The sequence below is a fragment of the Apiospora aurea genome (assembly GCF_038362705.1).
Source record: "Apiospora aurea strain CBS 24483 chromosome Unknown utg000005l_segment0_segment0, whole genome shotgun sequence".
Taxonomy (NCBI): domain Eukaryota; kingdom Fungi; phylum Ascomycota; class Sordariomycetes; order Amphisphaeriales; family Apiosporaceae; genus Apiospora; species Apiospora aurea.
This window is the reverse complement of record NW_027117392.1, coordinates 3,359,017-3,378,577: the sequence shown is the minus strand read 5'-3', so window position 1 is coordinate 3,378,577 and position 19,561 is coordinate 3,359,017. Positions and strand designations below refer to the sequence as shown.

Genomic DNA, 19,561 nt, shown 5'->3' with positions numbered 1-19,561 from the left:
TAGCTATATGTCGCTGTGTCTATAGTTGGCCGCGCCGTGTTGGTAGGTAATGTTGTTACTGCCTACTCTCTATGTCGTGCCAGACTTGGCGGCTCTGCATCCAGACACCCAGTAGCCGTTCCAGTGGATCAATGTTCCCGTACGACCATACCTTGCCGTCAACACAGCATAGTTCCCCGCGCTTTTCACAGGTGCAATCTGGTGTGTGACAAAATGAGGAGCTATGTGTTCTCATGACGATACACTCACCCCACTCCAGATTCCACCACCACCTTCGTCGGCCAACTGTGTTTCCAACTTGTTCATGGCGTCGATGCTTTCTTGGACACCCAACCAGTCGCAGAGATGGCGACCAGCACGCACAACTCTCCAAAAGCATCTTCCCCTGCCAACGCCCACTCGTCATAGTCTCCGAGGACCACCGTCTCGGCCCATTCCAGCAAGAGCGCCATCGTCTTGGCTGCCTCGCGCTCCACGTTCAAACACATCTAGCCGATCGCGCTGCGAGCCCACCCAGAGCTGGTTGCAGATGGCACTGACATTCTTCAACAACGAGCTGGACGGCTGGGGAACCCGGCGGTTGCTGTCGCCATCATCGGGGCGACCAAGCGGGTCCGTGTGGTTAGGTGTCTGGGGGATGGGAGAGCAGCTCTCACGAGCGCGGCGATTGGCGTCAAGGGCGCCGAGATAGGTGCTTGTGGCTCGCAGACAGATTTCATGGATTTTTCCGATGGCAATATAGACTTGCGGTATTTGATCAGATTCACCGTTTGCAACGCTTCCCGCACTGGCAACGGAGCTGTGGCTGGTGCCTGGTGTAAAAGACGTCGGCTGCTGGCCACCGAGAGGCTGATCACCATCCATCTGGTAATTCATATTAGTCTTGGGCCTTTGGGCTGGAGTGTAGTATGGCAGTGGCGGAGGAACATAAGCCGGTGATTGCCAAGCGTTTTGTAGAGTAGATCGGTAGTATGCAGAGGGCTGCTGCCTCGGTTGAAATGCGGTAGGGGAAAAAGAACTGGCGGACCAATAAGGGCTGTCCCTCGGGGAGATTTGACTGCATGTAGTGTTACTCGGACGTTGTTGCAAGGCATCATTGTGCCCCTGAAATCGGATATCCTGCTCAGTAACAAGCGTACTTCCAACACCCTGCCCTTTTGGGTGACTTAGATCGCTTCTCATGCTCAGAGGGGTTCCTGCGGCCACAGGTCCAACATGGTGAGGGAGAAGGTCTTCTCTTTGCTTGTAGATGAATTCACTTGGCGATTTGTTAGCCTGCATCCTTTTCTCAAATCGTCGTTTAAGATGCTGAGATTGGTATCTCGGGCAAGAGAAACTGGGGGTTGGAGTAATCTAGATATACATATTGAGAAAGCGGCCAGTTCTTCATCGCCATCTGTATCTTGTCTTAGCTCCTGCCTAAGTAAGAAAGAAGCGGCTAGTAGATCGGCTGCCTTACAGTCACCCTGTTTGCAGAAACATAAGAAGTGCTGGGAATAACTCAGGCGAGCAGGTTCCTTTTCATTTTTAATGTCTCACCATCTATCTGGTGGGGTGCTCTCTCTAAAGGGTCCAAATCACAAGTCTTCCATCTACTCCGCTGGCTTTTGTATATGTTAGTATTATTTGAAACAAGGGAGCAGCGGTCAAAACTTACTGCTAAACTGGGTAACGTTGCCATCGTTAGACTCGTACGCTCGCACAGTCGAAATGGTGTTTTGATGGACAGTCTTCAGCTGCGTGTCATCCTTTGCTTTGCCCTTGAGATCCATCTGTTTGAACATATTCAAAGCGGATTCTTCACGCTCGTCACCCAAGCCAGGTCTGCCCTTGGACTCCAGAGTACCGCTCAGTTGCCATCCCGAGGCATCGCCTTGGAAGCGGAAGGCCTCGCAATCGTAACCGGCGGCCACAATCTCGCTCTCCGAGGACCAGATCAGACTCATGAAAGGCAAGAGCTGCGTGTTGATGCTAATGACTGCACGTGGCGGCTGCTCCGGAGCAGTAGGGTAGACAACAGTGATGCTGCTGTCATGAGCTGCAAAGGCTAGAGCATCGCCGCTGGGAGAGAAGGCGACAGAGTGGACCCACCCAGCCGAGTTGTTCATGAACTCGCCGCAGACGGTGTTGAAGGGCAAACGCTCGCCCCAAACACTGGGATCAGGACGCGCGTCGACGCCCTTGATGAAGCTGGAGAAGACCCTAGCATGGGCATCGGTGGATCCGGCAGCCAGCAGAACCCCGTTGGGATGCCAAGAGACAGTAGTGATGGTACTCCTGATCGGCTTCTTCAGATGCTTAGAAACCCACCAGTCGTTCTCTTCCTCAAAGTAGCAGACAGCAATGACTCGGTCTCCGGATCCAACAGCGAACTTGGTCTCGGACGGCGACCATCGAACAAAAGTGGCGGCACGGGCGATCCGGAGCAGGACTAGCGTGGGCTTGTAGCCTGTAGGAGACGGCTCCCAAACGAGGGCATTGCGATCTATTTCAACGTCAGCACTGGCACGGAACTCATAGGAGTACAACCTAGTCCGTACCTTGAGAACAAGTAACGATGCGACCGCTGTTGGGGGAAATGTCGACACCTGTAATGGTCTTATCATGTCCCTTCAGCTCGTCCTTGAGCTTGAAAGCTCCAGCAACCTTCCCGTAAAGCTCGACGGCGGAGTCCTTGGCGACGGCGAGGATCTTGCGGTCGGCAGAGAAGGAATGGTCGGCAATTGGCCGATGGAACAGATGGTGCACTTCAGGACCTGGCATCGTGAAGGCGTGATAGGAGGAGCTCTCGACTATCACTTGGCGGAGTATTGGTAAGAAGGATGTAGGTAGGTAGGTATAGATTGGGAGCTTCAGAGGATGTACGTAAGTCGGGCGCGGCAGGTGCGGCTCAGGAGAAGTGACCAGACCCCCACCCGTGGCAGTCAGTCGCAATTGGCGGGGTGGTTGCTATGGAATTGTGGCAGTAGCGGATACGTGTGGCTGAAGCGCCAGGCAGGTACGTACCCGCTCCAACGGAAGCTACTACGTACCGTCCCTGCTATTGATCAAAATTCCGCCTGCTTGAGCTGGACCAGTCCGACCTTGCAATGTGATAGTCGCGTGCTCTGTCAGCTTGCAGCCATTACCAGACAAACAAGTACTCGGTTCGTGATTGTATTGTACGCCATTCCGAGGCTATCGCGGATCATCTAGCACCAGTAGCGGTATTGCGCGCCGCTTCGTGGTCCTACTCCCCTTCTCTCGACATGGCCGCTCGACCACCGCCAGCTTCGAAGGCTGGAGGGGCCAAGGCACCTATTCCACCCAACCAGACGTAAGTCACTCATCCGAGTCGCCGACGATATATACAAGGGGCACAATGCTCACACAATGCATCAGATTATACGTCACCAACCTCCCGTCTGCCAAGATCCAGAAGGCCGACCTGAAGACGGCTCTCTACATGTTGTTCTCGACCTATGGTCCAGTTCTAGATGTCGTCGCGCTCAAGACGACGAAGATGCGCGGTCAAGCACACATAGTCTTTCGCGATATGCAAGCAGCCACGCAGGCAATGCGAACTTTGGAGGGGTTCACTTTCCTCGGAAGGGAGCTTGTACGTTGCCGCCCTGTTTTCCCCTTTGCTTTGTCCAGCAAACATACTAATGTATGTCTTGGTAGAGAATTTCATATGCCAAGTCCAAGTCGGATACGGTGGCAAAGCTTGACGGAACATACAAAATGCCTGGATCTGCAGCCGCCAACGTTGAGATGTCCGAAGTCCAGCAGAGTATCTTCAATGCCCCCACGCCCGGATCCGCCGCTGCCACCGCGCCTGCGCCTCGTGGCTTGCCCTCGAAACCTCCGACTTCTGAGCCTTCGAACGAGACATCTGGGGCTGATGCTCGGGGACAAAAGCGCACGCGGGATGAGGAGGAAGAGGACGATAGCGACTCCGATGTCGCCATGGAGGAGGAAAGCGACGACGAGTGAACTAGCTCGAATTCGAATACATGATACCCACAAAGAGACGATGGCATTCACGATGAACCTCAATGACACGACAGAAAATAACTGGTCGCTCCCAGGGAGGTACGGATTTCGGATTTGGCTTGAGTGGTTCAGGCCTTGTTGCTGAAAGCCATCTCTTTTGGGACCCATAGGCCAACGCATCCACCAACGAGGCCGAGCCAGACCATAAGGTAGTCCTCCTTTGGGCAGTCAAAGCCTGCCATGGCATCGCTGAGCAAGCATGGATGAACGAAGAATGAAGGTACACCCGTTAAAGGGTGATGCTGTGGAGCCAACATTAGCCACAAGGTAGATCAATAGACTCCCGGGATGAGGACGAGCCTGACGTTGACTCGGTTTGCAGCTATAGTTGAATTCGAACACGACTTACATCTGCTGAGATGCCACCTATGGTTCCCGTTCGTCGGAGAGCGTCTTTGTACTGGTCAGGTACTAAACGTCGGAAAACGGTGTCAATATCGAAGGCACTCTCGTCCCCCGGCAAGTCATGCAGGCTGAACCAGAGACACGGTGCACGATAGGTTGGATGCCAGTGAATCTCGTATCGGACATATCCAAACTTGGCTTTGGAGGGGTGCCTAATGATGATTTCCTGTAGTAGTTGAGCGTGTGTGGTTCATGTGTTGGGCGGTCTCTGTATCTCTTACCTGGTCGTCCTCGTCACTGTCCATTACCATGTCAACTGACATTGCGTCATTGCCCGCTGCTTCAGTCATGGTGAAACTATTTAAGGTCGCCTCTAGGTCGCCTAGATTTGCGGTGTCCTCCAGTGGTCGGGAGATTTGGACAAAGGTTGCATAGCCGGAATCCATCCCAAAGGACATGTCCAAGCCACTGTGCACACCCAACCTCCATTGGCGGCGTAGAGGGCCAAGCCGGGCCTGGCAGTACTTACTATCCAGGAAATGACAGGCTTCAGCGAACTCTTCCTTGTCCAGAAAGGGGTAGTTGCGGTAGGTTGATCGGTGGTCTGTCGCATGACTCATCTTGACGCTGGTCTACAGTATAATGGGGTGGAAGGTAAAATGTAGGCCTGGCAAGCCCAAATACACTTGAATGTCAGTGTTATTCAGTAGGTATTTGTCTAAGCCGGGAAACGCTTCGAGTGGTTGTAGAAGAATCAAACCTACTTGCCTAATTTCTCAGTTATCCATAGGATATGCGAGCGTCTGCCTCACAGCACCGTCGTTTTTTTGCTGCCGAATTGTGGGATGACACGCATAAATGTACAAACGGCCTCGGTCAGCATCTGGCTCGTTCCATGAACTTGGATGAAAATGCGTGAACGATGCAATGATTCCTCTGTGTCGTGGAGAGATTCTATAGAGGCAGGCAGGAGGTGTGATTTTGCAGTGAGCCAATATGGTGGTACCTAACATCTGGTGGTGGATTGCATCTGCGTTGACTTTTATGGCCAGCATTTCGGACTTCAAGTGCATTCAATTGATACATCCATCTTAGGTACCTTGGGTAAGTATGCTATATCACGAGCACTCCTTCTTTCTAAAAGCACGCTTTGCAGTCCCCAGATATACTCAGCAGTAGATCACGAGTTTGGAGGAGAACACAATATCTGAATCCATGTCAATGATCAATGTGCATGCACACCTGCCCGAGATTAAGATTGTTGGTGTAGTGCACATGCGGTGGCCGGCAGAAGGGATGCCGAGCCTGGCACAGACGACGCGACGCGGGCTTGTGCTGATCTACTTGTCCACCTACTACCTAACCTACATCTTACCTAGCAAGGCCCGCCTGCCCGCCAAGAACGGAACCATCCAGCCATTCCACATCCAAACTGGCCTCTGCAAGGTTCAGTTCAGCTCGGTTTTATGGTTCAGCGCAAATGGCTGTCGATCTTGACAGCATATCTGCCAGCACCATGGTACCGTGCGTGTCTCCCATCTCGCTGCGTATTAAGAGACTGTTGTAACATTGTCGAATTTCCAGTGTTTGTGTCGACATTCTGTGCCGGTCTTGGTATATCTCGGTCTTCATCATCACACATACCTGCATACACTGGCACATTCTCCCCCCGTGGTCCTACTTTGTACATTGCCAGCTTGGCACGTAACTAAAACTGTCCGCCTTGTCGTGTTCCGGAGGTCGCGTGCCCCCTGTTGTTTGACGTATAGCCCGAATTGACAACTGTCCTGTAACCTAGGTAGAACATCGCCGGCTTCCAGTAACATAGCTCAACTGGAAGAGGCGAACCGGTCATGCTGCGCCGATGATTCGCGACCCGTTTAATATCCACCGAAATCCCGCTTCAGGCCTTGCGATTATTCGGACTGCGGCCACACGCGCTGCCACAGACCTCGGCGAGAAGGCTGTCGAGGCCAGCATAAATGCCATAGAGAAGGGCAAGCAGGCCGTCGACGACATGGCCTTTTCAATCCCCAAAAACGTCCCCTCCTTCTCCAACCCACAACGCCAACTAGAGGACCGGGTCTGGGGGAACGGCGGCCGCTCTTCCAACTTCCTAAATCCCGACCGAAACGCCCTGCCGATGTACAAAGACAAGCCCTACGCGTATCCGCCCTCGCAGCGGTCGCGTCCCCTCTGGCGCCGCAAGCGCGTCATCGGCCTCTTCTTCCTCCTCGTCGTTTTCCTCTACCACTTTGGCGGCTTCTCCAAGCACCACGATACCTTCACCTCGCGCCCTTCGTGGAGCTGGCTGAAGAAGACCGAGTCCGGCGCCAACGTCGACTGGATCGAGAGACGGGAGCATGTTGTAGATGCCTTCAAAGTGAGCTGGGACTCATATCACCGCTACGCGTGGGGTAAGGCAGACCACCCAGTTTGAGAGGGAGGGAGAGAAGCCACTGCTGTAAGAACCCGTCGCAGACTAACACATGCGCCTCGCTTCTAGGACACGATGAATTCCACCCTATTACGAAGAAGGGTCGGCAGATGGTTCCCCATGGCATGGGCTGGATCATCGTCGACGCGCTGGATACTATGATCCTTATGAACCTCACCTCTCGCGTCAGTGAAGCAAGAGAGTGGATCTCGAAAGACCTGTCCTACGACCAGGACCATGATGTGAACACTTTCGAGACGACCATCCGTATGCTTGGCGGTCTCTTGTCGGCCCATTACCTTTCGAACGAGTTCCCACAGCTCGCGGCTCAGAAGGACGATGACCCTGGCGCGCCGGGCGAAGACCTGTACCTGGAGAAGGCTAAGGACTTGGCGGATCGACTGATATCAGCATTCGATTCCCCATCCGGCATCCCCTATGCAAGCGTCAATCTGGCTAAGTACGAGGGCTTGATCTCTCACGCTGACGGCGGAGCTTCCTCCACGGCCGAGACAACCACCCTTCAGCTTGAATTCAAATATCTGGCCAAGTTGACTGGCGAGAAGTACTTCTGGGACAAGGCCGAGAAGGTCATGAAGGTTGTGGATGATAACGGTGCCGAAGGCGGCCTTGTTCCTATCTACATCTATGCTGAGAATGGCAAGTTCAGGGGGAGAACATTCGTTTGGGCAGTCGTGGAGACTCATATTACGAATATCTCATCAAGCAGTACTTGCAAACATCCAAGCAGGAGCCAATCTACTTGGAGATGTGGGACGAAGCTCTGCAAGGAGTGCGTAAGCATCTGGTTACTTATACCGAACCATCCGGGTACACCATCATTGGAGAACGTCCCGAGGGTCTGGAGAAGCCGCTGTCTCCCAAGATGGACCACCTCGTGTGCTTCATGCCTGGAACTATCGCATTGGGCGCGACGGGTGGTCTTACAGAAGCGGAAGCCAAGAAACTCCCGACCTGGACCAAGAAGAACGAAGATGATATGCGTCTTGCCAGAGAATTGATGCAGACTTGCTGGGGCATGTACAAGTGGATGGAAACTGGCCTGGCTGCCGAGATCACCTACTTCAACATCGCCGATCCCCCGCTGCCGGCGTCGGCGCCCCACAACCCCCTCTTCATTTCGACCCGGATCCAAAGGCCGAGTGGCGGAAGGACTTTACAGTCCACAGTAACGATGTGCACAATCTGCAGCGGCCGGAGACTGTGGAAAGTTTGTTCTACATGTGGCGCATCACGGGGGAAAGAAAATACCGCGAATGGGGCTGGGAGATGTTCAAATCGTTTATGAACTACACTGCCCTCGACGATGAAGGCGGCTTCACGAGTCTTTCCAACGCCAATACCATCCCTCCTGTCACCAAGGACAACATGGAAAGCTTCTGGCTAGTAAGTGATATTCGTTTCTTCGTGCCGTCATGGCGGTTTCCATTGCTGACCAATCCGTATAGGCGGAGACTCTCAAGTACTTCTACCTCCTCTTCTCGCCCAATGACCTGCTGCCGCTGGACAGCGTTGTCATTAATACCGAGGCGCATGCCTTCCCTCGGTTCCAGATGTCGCCGCTGTTCTCTACAGGCTGGGAGCGAAAGCCTAGAGACAAGGATGGGAAGATAATCGAGCATGTACATTAGAAAGGAGATGACGGTTTTCATGGCCGGCGTTATCTGGGAATTCTATTACGCTTTTTGGCTTCTTTAAAGGCGCGTTCCATAGGCCCGATATAGTATACGAGCTCGTTTCGCGGGTATGATCCTGGAATGGAATAGAACCAATCGTCCTGCGCCCCTTGATCCTTCTACTTACTATCTCTTCCGAGACTGTAGTTGGGATCTAGTGGTCGCTCTCGGGGAAACATGAGCGACAGGACAGGATGGACGAAAAATGCATAATGCCGCCTCATGCCGCTTCGTCCAGGACATGCTTCGGATTGTGCCAATCGTATGGCGGAAGGGCATTTAGCTACGGCTGAATACAAATAATTATTTCAGCTTTGCCTGCATAGCGAGCCGCTGATCACCCGCCAAGTCGGTGGATTATGCTCATCCCAGTCTGATTGTTTGCCGAGCTAGATGTAGTGAAGTTTCAGGGGAAGATGCTGTCTCGTTTGATCGAACCCACTTCTCCGTGAGACAATCCCCTTCTTGGGCCGTTAGTAGTTCTCGAACCTCCAGACAGGTCCACAATCCCGCATGCACAGATCGTAGCAAGCTGGCGCGATTCAGAGCAATGGAGCACGCTTATTACAGTAAGCTACTGACCAGACGTGCCTGCGGGCACTACCCTTAGTAGGGATAGGAGGTGTAGGCGCCGAGTCGCGGTCGATATCGATTGCAGTGACCAGCTGCGTGTGAACAAGGATCGTTCCGGTGGGCGTTCGCTCGTTATGCTCGCCATATACGTCGGCTTGGCTTCGTATAGGCAGATTACCAGGAAGCAGACTCAGCTCTCTCTGCCCGGTCAAAAAGCCGGTTGTTCGTCGTGCGCTCAGCAGCCTCTGTTCTCCCTTCTGCATGAAGACAGTCATGAAGAAGAAGGAAATGAGACCATCAGGCCATGTCGTCTTCGGAAAAGCATTGGCTCTCAGGTCCATCGCACCATCAGGCAGTGGTAATCTGTACAAAGGCGGCGGTTACCGAGCTGCGTGCTATATTTGTCCCCCTTCTCGGTCAGAGCCAAATGGCTCCCGCTATTCAAGTTGAGGGGCCTTGCCGGAAGAAGGTAAAACACATGGGCTAGTATCCCAGATGCGACGATGGCCTCCGACGTTGAACTTAAGATCTCAGTTGGCGCCCACTAGTGAACCCTGCAGGGGTAGTAAGAAGGTTAGACCTTCATTACCTTAAGTCGACTCCTCTCAGTAAGCCCTCCCCACGCGCGGGTAGGAGGATCGCCAGGGGCCGCCCAGGTTGCCAGGCTAGCTCGATCTGTAAATGCTACCCTAGGCTCCGTAGGTGACAACATCCCATCCTCTGCACTTACGTGCAAACGTGTAGTTGTTCGCCATGCTGATACCCTGTATGTTGAGTGCAGGTTATGTAGATATAACGCTTCGACCAAACAGTGAATGATGCGTGTGCGTTTCGCACGATCTACTTGTATTGACGCACTGCCAGTATGTGCCGGGTACCGCGAACAACTGCATCATCACGATTGCTAGCACATTAACGGTGAGGCTCATTACCCAATCGATGCAGCCAGCGCACGGCAAGTGTCGGTCCCGGAAAACTAGGCGTCGAAAGCTACCGTATAATGCAAAGATAATAGTGATGTTCCTTCCATAGCTTTGCCGGCCCAATCAGAGTGGACAGAGCCCGGCTGAAAAAAGAAACGTCCTCGTTCTAGAACCGGCATCGAAGGTGGTGACCCAGTCGATAGCAGGTTGCATCTCGATATTAATTGATGGCTGCAGTCTGCACAGAGCAATACTTTGGGCTGGGCATTTTTGGCCGATTTCCCCGAACGATAACACCGTCTTCCGATCAGAAACGGGTTTTCTTCGTGTCATTTCCACTTGCCGCTTCCTTTTTCTTCCACCCGGCATGCGTCTGGAGGCGAGAGAGAAAAAAATAAACGAAGAAGGACAGAAAAAGCAACGTACCCCAAGAAAATGGTGCGGCAATCCCGCCCCCACCAACAACCTGAGAAAGACCGGTCTGGTCTGGCCGCTGGGTTCTTACCTGTCGCCTGTTATCCAGGCCCGAGAGGTGCCTGCATCTCTTCCAATTGATCGGCGTATGATACCAGTGGCTTGGGTGCTGTTGTTTCGCATATATCGTGGCCCTGACGGGGCCGTTGGGCCTTGTCTCGTTGTCTGCTGTCTCTTCGTATTCGGCCGCCCCTTGTGTGTGCAAAGCCTTGGTCCGCCAACGCCGATGACGAGGGCGTGTTGGTACGAGGCAGCGTGTGGGACGACAAAATAGAGCATGTACCATGTAACGGGGCAACCCAGCTAGATCGCCAATGAGCTGTATACATACATACATACATACATATACACATACATACGAACCTCCTTGCCTGCTTAGCGAGCTTGGGTGCATACCTACCCACTGGCTCGAACTCCGGGCTGGGTAAAGTGCCAACACCGATACACCTGCTGCAACAAATCCTTGGCATTGGATTTTCTCTACTCTAGGCCACTGGCTACTGTGTAGGCTGCAGATACGACCTACTACTGCTCACATGTACCCCCGTTTGCCCTTCGGCGACAAGGGCAGCCCTTGTTCAGACGGATGCACGCTGTGACCTCTGCCTGCAAAGTCCTGGCACCGAGGCTAAATCATGAGTTGCCCAGACTCCTTGTCAATCCATAGGTATCAAGTCTCCTTTTTTGATGTGTGCGGTTTGCACCTTGGTCGACCGTGGATCTTGTTGGCTAGCAGGGGATCTTCAAGGGTAAGTAATGTGTATCAAACTGAAGCTCCATGGGCCCTCATCGTTAATAGGTGCGAATTCAGGTACAGTAAGTTGCTGCGCTGCTTCTATCCGTAGCAACCCTGGAAGTAGCATCGTATCTTATAGAAGACCATTTCTAGCTCGAGAGAAACCTGCGTTTGCTTGACTGTACTTTGTTTTATTTTGCTTTCTTTTTCTTTTCTTTTTCTTTTTTTCGTCATACCGAATTTCTTGGCTGGCTGGCTTCCTGGCCGTCACTCGCTTGCTGGGATCTCTTGGTCCTGTCCGTTCGCTGGAAAGCACCTCGTGGTCAAGAACCCCGGCTATATTCAAGCACCTGCAGGGTGAATTTATTATTGATACATTGATGCCCCGTCACACAACCCATTCGTCACGTTTCCCTATTTTGCCGGCGTCTCGCCCTACACTCCATGGGAAGGTCCGGAGAGATACCTATGTATGTAACCCTGCAAACGAATTCCAGCTTGACCACCAGACCGACATCTCATGATTGTGAGCTCCACCCCTGCAACATCTATTCTCTCGCTCTCACTTAAACGATCCAACCCGACAGCAGGCGGTGTTGGGGCACACCTGAAGGTCTTTGAGATTCTGCAGTCGCGGGTCGTCGGTACCAGACAAGTCTTTTATTTTAGGAAATCGTTTGCTTATATCCCCATCCTTCCTCATCTGGTCGTGACGCGGGTTCAGTCTGCACCTCATTTCGGTGCCGCTCCTGGTCGTCTACAAGCGCGCCTCCACATCATTACCCATTCGTATCTTCCCAAGAAAAGCTGCTGTCAGTTCGTCGAGATTGCATAAAGCCCCTGTTTGCCCTGGCTACTTCTTTGTTTTTTTGTTTTTGTTTTTTCTGCGCTCTCTTGGGTCGGCCGCATTTCATCATAAGAACTGCCCTGGCCGGAGATCGGGAGTGAATACGGGCTGCACTCTTTGTGACACCGGGGTCACCGCAAGCGACGTACTGCCTTAGTGCCATATGATCTTGACGGCGCTGGTATACCCTATTGCTTGAGCACGCCTGGAAATCTTTAAAAGCCGCCATCGGTACACCACATCTCAAGGGATTTGTGTTTGTCAGATCACCATCAGTCGCCATGGGTACTATCAACTTTTTCGTTAACTGGGAGTTATGGGAGCAAATGACCTTTGTAAGTGTACATCCCTGGTTCCTTCTCGGACATCTTACTCATATGATCGCAGGTTTTGGCGGGTAGTATAGTCCTTGTGTTTTTAGCTGGGCTGTTGAAACTATGGTGGATTAATAGATCGGTGAGGAAACACGAAATCCTCGATGAAGAAAAGCGATCGAGATTGTCAGAGATGCGGAAAACCGGCCTGCCTGTGGGGAAGAAAGCCGACATCCCGTTCGGCGTCCGGGCGATCCAGAGTGGTATCCAGGTTGACGGCATTTGGATATCAAGACCAGGCACTCCCAACTCCGGGACACTGGCAGCATCCATGACTTTAGGAGGAGACTCGGATGATGAGCCGAGGGCGAAGGAGAAGGCCATGTCGTCAAAGATTGCTACACCTTCACCAGGGCAATCTCAACGACCCAGCCCGACTGCGAGCACATTTGAACAGGGTCATTCGCCGCCGTTAGGCCCTCAGTCGACCTATAAACCAAAGCATGGCGGTATCAGGCCCAACAACCGGCCTAGTAACCACTCTAGCGCCGACTTGCAGAGGAACAGCGATGCCCTCAGAAACCTCGAAGGGGCGAATGCGCCTCCTCGGCCCGCACCCCAGTCCTATGTCCCCACGACTTCGTTCTCGCCGTCCAGATCTTCCGGGGTCCCGGCACAGGGCGAGCGGACGTCGACCTCCTCTGACGAAGGCATTACCCTGGCGAACACAAGACACAACAGCCGGATGGCGAGCCCGCTCACACAATCACCCCTGGCGTCGTCTTACACGAGGGGAGGTGAATCACGAACCAGCTATTTCACGGCGCGCCAAGCGTCACCCGACGACGCACAGCAGCGAAGACCTATTGTTGCAACAACGCCTGAGACCGAGTACCCGGGCGCTCCGGCGAGATCATATTCGGGCGACGCCCATGCCAACCGATCCACACGACGGGTTAATGCCGGCTTTGAGGTGTTGCCGGCTGGGACCTTTGGGACACCGCCAGTCAATGACGACCAGAGCGACTTGGAAAGTGGCAACAGGTTCCCACCACCAGTGACGAGCAAGTTGCACAAGAAAGCACGAAGCAGGTCATCCAGTCGCGCCTAAAATCAAATGACAGGTCATATCATTATCAAGAGCGCTGCTATCTTCAGAGGGAAAAAGGAGTTAATGTGGGGTCATGGGACTTGGGGCATATAATACATCTGCATAAATCGGTGTATAGTTAGCATCATCATGAGCATGAAGACTTCGATTTTCTGGCGATAGTTTCTTTGATCAATATTATCTGTATTTGGCAAGCCTGGTCCAATGGATCCCTTGAATAAGAACCGGGATTGGCGGAGATGAGTCAGCATCATCCCTACGTCCCCAGCATCTCGTGGGTTGTTGAGCTGTTGGTTCAATATGGGAGACTGGGGGAGATCGCAACGGCATTCGTCCACACAAGAAACAAATCAGCTTCAGACATACATACATGAATGAGGTGTGAGGTCTTCTTTCATCATCCTATAAGCACTAAAATCCGGGTACTATGGACAAACTCCACTACTCGTCTGTACACGATGAGTTAGCGACGTGGTAGCATCGCCGTGAAAATCGCACCGCATCGGGCCGTCAGACACAAGGCGCTGTTGGTTGTTGTTTGCCTCGCAATGCGATTTGCTCGCGCTGTATATCCTCAACCCACAAGCCAAGGAGCACGAGCTTAGCAAGCTTCGGCCTGGATATCGCAGGGTCTCTCCTAGTCGTATCGTTACCAAGTTTGCCGGATTCACTGCCGCTTGCTTCCCTCCAATCTATTGTGAAGTGGGAGAGAGTGTGTGCTGTACTGTACTCCGTATCGCTCCACCAAATAAAAAGCGCCGGGTAAGGACGAGCTCATCAGCACTGACTGGCATTCCCGACGCCCGGCCAGCCCAGGTCAGATCTGACGGAATCGATGCAGGTCCGCACTTCCGGAAACGGTGTAGACTTGCTTATGTATTGGTATGTAAATCCAGAAGATGGCGCCAATGCTGCTAGCAGAGTCGGGGGCTGTGTTTGGTTGATCGTCACTGGCGATGCAGTTTCTTGGCATAGATCATCCCCGCAAAAGGCATTTAGCTCGGGGCTGGCAGGCTGGAGAAGGAAAATGCGTCAATGTTCAATGTTCCATCTTGAGCCCAGTCCAACCAGCTGTTCGGGAAGTCGGAACCCCCCCCGCCCTCTCGTTGAATCGGATCGAAGCTCGCTCAATAGCACCTAAGGTTAATAAGGTGTTGTTGTATGTTCTGCCCTTTTCTTCAAATATCTGCTACACAATGTGCCTGTATTAGTCGATTGATTCAATGGATGTCTCTTTTCGCACCCAATGGAGTGATGTGACAATCATCAGATGAACTTGCGACAAGGGCACAAGCTCGGAAGCCAACAACAGGCCCGTCGTGTAAATGAATGGAAATGGAGTTCACAGCTGATGCCGAGTTCCACGGCCGAGCTAGCAGTTACCTATTTCGTGCCAAGTACGCTTTGTACCTCTCCTACCGTCTACGGCCAGAACACAAGCCTCGCCCTTCGTGTATGTGGTGCTACGGGGGGACGATCATCGCTTCCTTGGTCGCTGGAACTTAAGAAGCCGGCTTGCGCTTTTAAACCGTGTTCGCTCTCGAGTCGCAAGCCATTGCGAAACCCAACCCGAATTCGTCAAGACCCGACCATAACTACCTACTCACAATAGTGTTCCCTTCGCCTGCGGATTCAACCATCCAGCACCGTTGCAGCCGGGTTCATGTGTTTGGATCAAAAGAAATTCCTACCTTCGGGCTTATTCGCTTTACTTGCTTGCTTACCTCCCGCCCTGCCCGAATCATCAATTCCTACCTGGAGAGGCAGCTGATAACCCGCTCTCTTTGTGACTTGAACTCAATTGCATCCTATCGAGCCGGCCCACGCGCAGTCCATTTCAAATACACTCACCACCACCTTGTAACCCGAACATCCGAGCATCCAACAATGCCTATCCGCAATCCCTTTGCAACTCTCGTCACCAGGCGCCCCGGCAACGACGAGAATCTTCGCCCCGACCTGCCGCCACCTCCCAAGGATGCTGCCCATCCAGGCTTTGAGAGGGTAGATACGGTGGGATCCAAGGCCTCGTCGGCGCTGAGCATGCGCAGCGCCAAAAATCAGGACAATGGTGACTATAAGATGAGTGGTACGACACACTTTCCCCCCCCAATGCGACAGCAGCTACAACATCAGAAACCCTCTCGAGCTCTACATGGTTCTACCAAGTGTAGCTGATTCATGATATGTGATTTAGTCGTCAATGACAGCGGTGTCTATCTACCGGTACTTGTCCCCCCTTGCGTCCAATTGGCGCCCGTTTCGCTGACGTTCAAACATCCAGCCTTCTCCTAGTGAAGAGAAGGGTCTCTGGCCCAGGCGCCCAGCTGCCCCATCGCGGACATCCATGGACACCCGGAGTAGCATTGGCGACATCGAACACTTCTCAATCTCCAGGGAGTCGTTCGACTCCTACCGGCGCTCTTTTGTAAGTCGCCGACAAGGGTCAACCTAGTCCGGGCAGGCATTAACATACCATGCAGGATATCTCGGCCAGGTCTCCGGTAATCGTCCACGACCCTCCCCGCCAGAGCCTTGATTCTGCACGTTTCCCGCGTATGCCGAGGTCATCTGTTAGGGATAGATTCTTCGACCCCGAGCCGCCCACTGCTGAGGAGGCCTTCGAAGAGGTCGGCCTGAACGACGACCAAAAGCAACCGCCTCAACAGCAGCCAAGGAAGCGTGGCTTCTTTGCCAAATTTTCGGATGCCTCAGAACCTAACGCCCACAGCCATACCCAGGGCATGTCGCGCTTCATCCCAGGACGCAAGCGAGCGCAAAGCGGACAGGGCGCGGAACTCGGCAACATGGAACGTCCAAAGTCGTCGCATTCCCAAGAAGGAGAGGAAATGCAATAGACCAGACGCTATGCAAGCCCCAATAGCACCAGAGGGTTTCTCCTGCCCCGGGGCGAATCGATTCGGCTCATTTCTCGGCGTATAGGCGCAAGGCATAGAAGGTTCGGCGTTATTTGGAGAGAGCAACTGCTTGCTTCTTTTCTGTCGGTGGCTTGCTTTTGATAAGTCGCCTCGCTACTGGTGTGCAGGTTCCTTCTTGAAGCACATGACCAACTCTGTGGGACGGTGGTATTTATCACCACTCGAGAGACCTTTCCAGAACTCTAATGATAATGAAACTATAGAAACGAGTCAAATGCGAAATATCATACCGTGGCCATGCTTCAAAATGGAAGCCTCTTGATATGAAATACACAAGCAATGGCACCCGTATCCAGGTCTTTGGTAGGCATCGCTGAGCACTAGTGGCTACATCAGATACCATGATGTGCTCAGCATTCTCGAGATAGAACGCGCATAGCCCAGATCCTCTGTTTTCAATGAGAACAGTATAAGACATAGATGTCCATCGTGCCCAAGGCAGGTAGGTACATGTACTCGAACGGGACTATGCAGTGTATTTAGCATCACATTGGTTCTTGACTATGTTAATTAGCTCCACCATAAAACGTCTCCGTCACTCACAAGCACAGGTACCTACCCCTCCAGTGCCAAGTCCTCTGCTCCCTTATCGATCTCTTATCTCAACGGTCGTCACCAATTTTTTTTTCGTGTACACCCAGAAGTTGTCGAGTGCTCGGTCGATTGTGCTCCCAATTCAACCCCGGCATTACTCGACAAGGTCACTGTTGAAGCGGATCACGCCACTACACAATCAGCTTCTCTGCAATACCGATGGCGCCCACAAGACCCAGCAAGAAGGCGAAGAAGGGCGACAAGAACGCTGCTTCGGTCGACGACTCCAAGGTTTCCCCACTCCTCTATGTCAAGGCCGCCGAAACCCAACTGCAGGCAGGCAACCCTTCCGATGCTCTGGAGTTGGCGCAAAAGGCTCTGAGCCAGTCGCAAACAGGTAGCGACAGCGCCCTCGCTGCGCTGAGCCTGCTGGGTCAAATCAACATCGAGATCGGCGAATTCGAAGCAGCGCGCGCCTTTTTCCTCAAGGCCGTCGCCATTGATCAAGATGGCAGTAGAAGTGACGAGACGGGCGGTGGACCGGAGAAGTTCCTGTGCTTGGCGCAGCTGAGCGAGGAGGGCGGCCAGGACAGTGTCAAATGGTTCGAGAAGGGAGCCGCGGCGCTCAAGGCCCAGATCCAGAAATACGACGACCTCAAGAAGTTGACCGACGAACAAGAACTCATGGTCGACGAGCTCCGGCAGAAGCATGCCATGACGCTCTGCGCCGTCTCGGAGATCTACATGACGGATCTATCGTGGGAAGCAGACGCCGAGGCGCGCTGCGAGGCTCTTGTCACCGAGGCCACCATGGTCGCCCCCGACTTTGCCGAGACATGGCAAACCCTGGCCAGCGTGCGCATCTCCCAGGAGCGTTTCGACGATGCCAAGGCTGCCCTGATACGGAGTATGGACCTGTGGAAAGACTTGCCGACAGGCGATCCCTCTGTACCTGATTTCCCCAGCCGAGTTGCGCTGGCTAGGTTGCTTATGGAAGTCGGCATGGAGCAGGAGGCCATCGAGGTCCTCGAGAGATTGGTTGGAGAGGACGATCATAGCGTCGAAGTCTGGTATCTGGGAGGCTGGGGTCTCTACGTCATGGGCGAGAAGCAAAAGCAACAAGATTCGACTGAGGGGGTGAATGGAAATCAACCTGGATTTCGAGCAAAACTTGGCTCAAGCAGTGTCTCAACCTGTTCAAGCAACAAGAATACGAGGACGAGCGTCTGGGCGACCATGCCAATGAGCTCCTCACGGCTGTCAGTAAAGACCTTGGAGATGTACCCTCGGACGATGAAGACGACGGAGCCGACGGAGACGAGGTGTGGGAGGACGAGGATGGTAGCGACGAGGAGATGGACGGTTGAAGGTTCGGTCCCTCTAGATTTGCTGCTTTTGGCTGGTCACGTATGGGGTGCTAGATGTGACGACAACATCTCGGCGTTTTGGTCTGGCATTTAACGGCGTTAGGAGACAATAAAAAGGGCTTCGGGCAGCCTTCCTTTGCGATATGGATTGCTGCATGCTAGTGTCAATCAGATCTACAATCGTTCATCCATTCAACCAAGAGAACAAATGCGCCTGAACTCCATGCAGTGTATGCGCATATAATCCCCCTTGTCTGTAATCACGTGGCGACTTTCAAGGACTCGACGCCTTCGGCCAAGCCACCGTCCTCATCGTCTCCCTCGTCGACCTTGCCAACAAGACCACGCTCCCAGAGCTGCTTGCCTGTGAGCTTCTTCTCCTCCTTCACTCTGGCTTTCTTGAGCTCCGCGAGACGCTCTTCCTCCTGGCGTATGCGCTCATCCTCCATCTCCTGCATGAAGCCCTCGCGCCACTTGATGAACGTCTCTCTTGTGACGGGTGTGCCATGGAACTTCTTATTTTCCTCGCGCTCAGCCGCCAGCAGGGCCTCCTCGTGCTCACGAGCCTTGGCCGCCCGGCGGTCCAAGATGAGCTGCTCCGCGTTCTCCTTCAGAGCCGTCACCAGCGTGAACACCATGGCCATTCCCAGGTTCTCCTGTATCGTGTCCTCGAGCCCCGACAGCAGGGTTTCCTTATCGTTGGCGACGGAGAAGAGCGGGTGTGGTGCCGCGTTCTGCTCGGGCGACAGGTCCAGCATCGGCGCTTCGTCCGGGTACGCATCCGGGTACCGCACGTGCAGGACTACGGTTGGCGGGTCGTTGGGGTCTTCCTCGTCCGGCGGGAGATCCAGCAGGACCGAGACCCGGTATTCGGTCTCGTTGATGTCTGTGAATGTCGGGCAGGCTTGGGGTCAGTGGACTGAAGAATTGCGGCACTGCACTGCGATACATGGATGGCGGGGTATATAACTGCTCCCGCTCTCGCTCGGGCTGGACCGGCGCAACTCACCTGTGATCTCTTCTGGGAAGATAGAGTCAAGAACTTCACGTTCCTCTACCTGTTCTTCACGACCCATGTTGGAAAGATGCTATCCGAGATCTCGCTTCCTCTGGAGTTCTTGGGCAATGCGATGCGTGTATGGTGAATGCAATTGAAGACTGATTACTGGTCAGGTACTTACACGCCTACTAGCTGGGCATAGTGGGCTTACAGGCGTTGATGGTGGGGT

General features: G+C 53.4%; 10 protein-coding genes across 10 annotated transcripts; 5 read left to right on the top strand and 5 right to left on the bottom strand.

Moving 5' to 3' along the window:
* Positions 1-302: 302 nt before the first annotated feature.
* PG986_007595 (uncharacterized protein) lies at positions 303-488 on the bottom strand (the record flags this gene model as incomplete). Its single annotated transcript, XM_066843817.1, has 1 exon — positions 303-488. One exon carries the CDS (start codon positions 486-488, stop codon positions 303-305), a length of 186 nt encoding a protein of 61 aa, XP_066699929.1.
* Positions 489-1,592: 1,104 nt separating this feature from the next.
* PG986_007594 (uncharacterized protein) lies at positions 1,593-2,763 on the bottom strand (the record flags this gene model as incomplete). Its single annotated transcript, XM_066843816.1, has 3 exons — positions 1,593-1,600; positions 1,658-2,485; positions 2,541-2,763. The coding sequence occupies 3 exons, from the start codon at positions 2,761-2,763 to the stop codon at positions 1,593-1,595; spliced, it is 1,059 nt and encodes a 352-aa protein (XP_066699928.1).
* A 485-nt stretch (positions 2,764-3,248) lies between these two features.
* On the top strand, positions 3,249-3,975 carry PG986_007593 (U2 small nuclear ribonucleoprotein B''; the record flags this gene model as incomplete). Its single annotated transcript, XM_066843815.1, has 3 exons — positions 3,249-3,316; positions 3,382-3,598; positions 3,664-3,975. 3 exons carry the CDS (start codon positions 3,249-3,251, stop codon positions 3,973-3,975), a joined length of 597 nt encoding a protein of 198 aa, XP_066699927.1.
* Positions 3,976-4,103: 128 nt separating this feature from the next.
* Positions 4,104-5,000, bottom strand: PG986_007592 (autophagocytosis associated protein- active-site domain-containing protein; the record flags this gene model as incomplete). Its single annotated transcript, XM_066843814.1, has 3 exons — positions 4,104-4,277; positions 4,385-4,606; positions 4,662-5,000. 3 exons carry the CDS (start codon positions 4,998-5,000, stop codon positions 4,104-4,106), a joined length of 735 nt encoding a protein of 244 aa, XP_066699926.1.
* Positions 5,001-6,244: 1,244 nt separating this feature from the next.
* Positions 6,245-8,460, top strand: PG986_007591 (Mannosyl-oligosaccharide 1-2-alpha-mannosidase; the record flags this gene model as incomplete). The annotated part of the gene is made up of 5 exons (XM_066843813.1): positions 6,245-6,797; positions 6,887-7,500; positions 7,548-7,930; positions 8,008-8,224; positions 8,287-8,460. Coding segments are annotated over 5 exons (1,941 nt in total), but the record flags the coding sequence as incomplete, so codon positions are not given.
* Positions 8,461-9,056: 596 nt separating this feature from the next.
* PG986_007590 (uncharacterized protein) lies at positions 9,057-9,842 on the bottom strand (the record flags this gene model as incomplete). The annotated part of the gene is made up of 3 exons (XM_066843812.1): positions 9,057-9,398; positions 9,677-9,762; positions 9,818-9,842. 3 exons carry the CDS (start codon positions 9,840-9,842, stop codon positions 9,057-9,059), a joined length of 453 nt encoding a protein of 150 aa, XP_066699924.1.
* A 2,506-nt stretch (positions 9,843-12,348) lies between these two features.
* PG986_007589 (uncharacterized protein) lies at positions 12,349-13,492 on the top strand (the record flags this gene model as incomplete). The annotated part of the gene is made up of 2 exons (XM_066843811.1): positions 12,349-12,402; positions 12,455-13,492. The coding sequence occupies 2 exons, from the start codon at positions 12,349-12,351 to the stop codon at positions 13,490-13,492; spliced, it is 1,092 nt and encodes a 363-aa protein (XP_066699923.1).
* Positions 13,493-15,379: 1,887 nt separating this feature from the next.
* On the top strand, positions 15,380-16,350 carry PG986_007588 (uncharacterized protein; the record flags this gene model as incomplete). The annotated part of the gene is made up of 4 exons (XM_066843810.1): positions 15,380-15,581; positions 15,690-15,718; positions 15,777-15,920; positions 15,976-16,350. The coding sequence occupies 4 exons, from the start codon at positions 15,380-15,382 to the stop codon at positions 16,348-16,350; spliced, it is 750 nt and encodes a 249-aa protein (XP_066699922.1).
* Positions 16,351-17,184: 834 nt separating this feature from the next.
* Positions 17,185-18,332, top strand: PG986_007587 (uncharacterized protein; the record flags this gene model as incomplete). Its single annotated transcript, XM_066843809.1, has 2 exons — positions 17,185-18,102; positions 18,150-18,332. The coding sequence occupies 2 exons, from the start codon at positions 17,185-17,187 to the stop codon at positions 18,330-18,332; spliced, it is 1,101 nt and encodes a 366-aa protein (XP_066699921.1).
* A 260-nt stretch (positions 18,333-18,592) lies between these two features.
* On the bottom strand, positions 18,593-19,408 carry PG986_007586 (RWD domain-containing protein; the record flags this gene model as incomplete). The annotated part of the gene is made up of 2 exons (XM_066843808.1): positions 18,593-19,218; positions 19,342-19,408. 2 exons carry the CDS (start codon positions 19,406-19,408, stop codon positions 18,593-18,595), a joined length of 693 nt encoding a protein of 230 aa, XP_066699920.1.
* Positions 19,409-19,561: the final 153 nt, after the last annotated feature.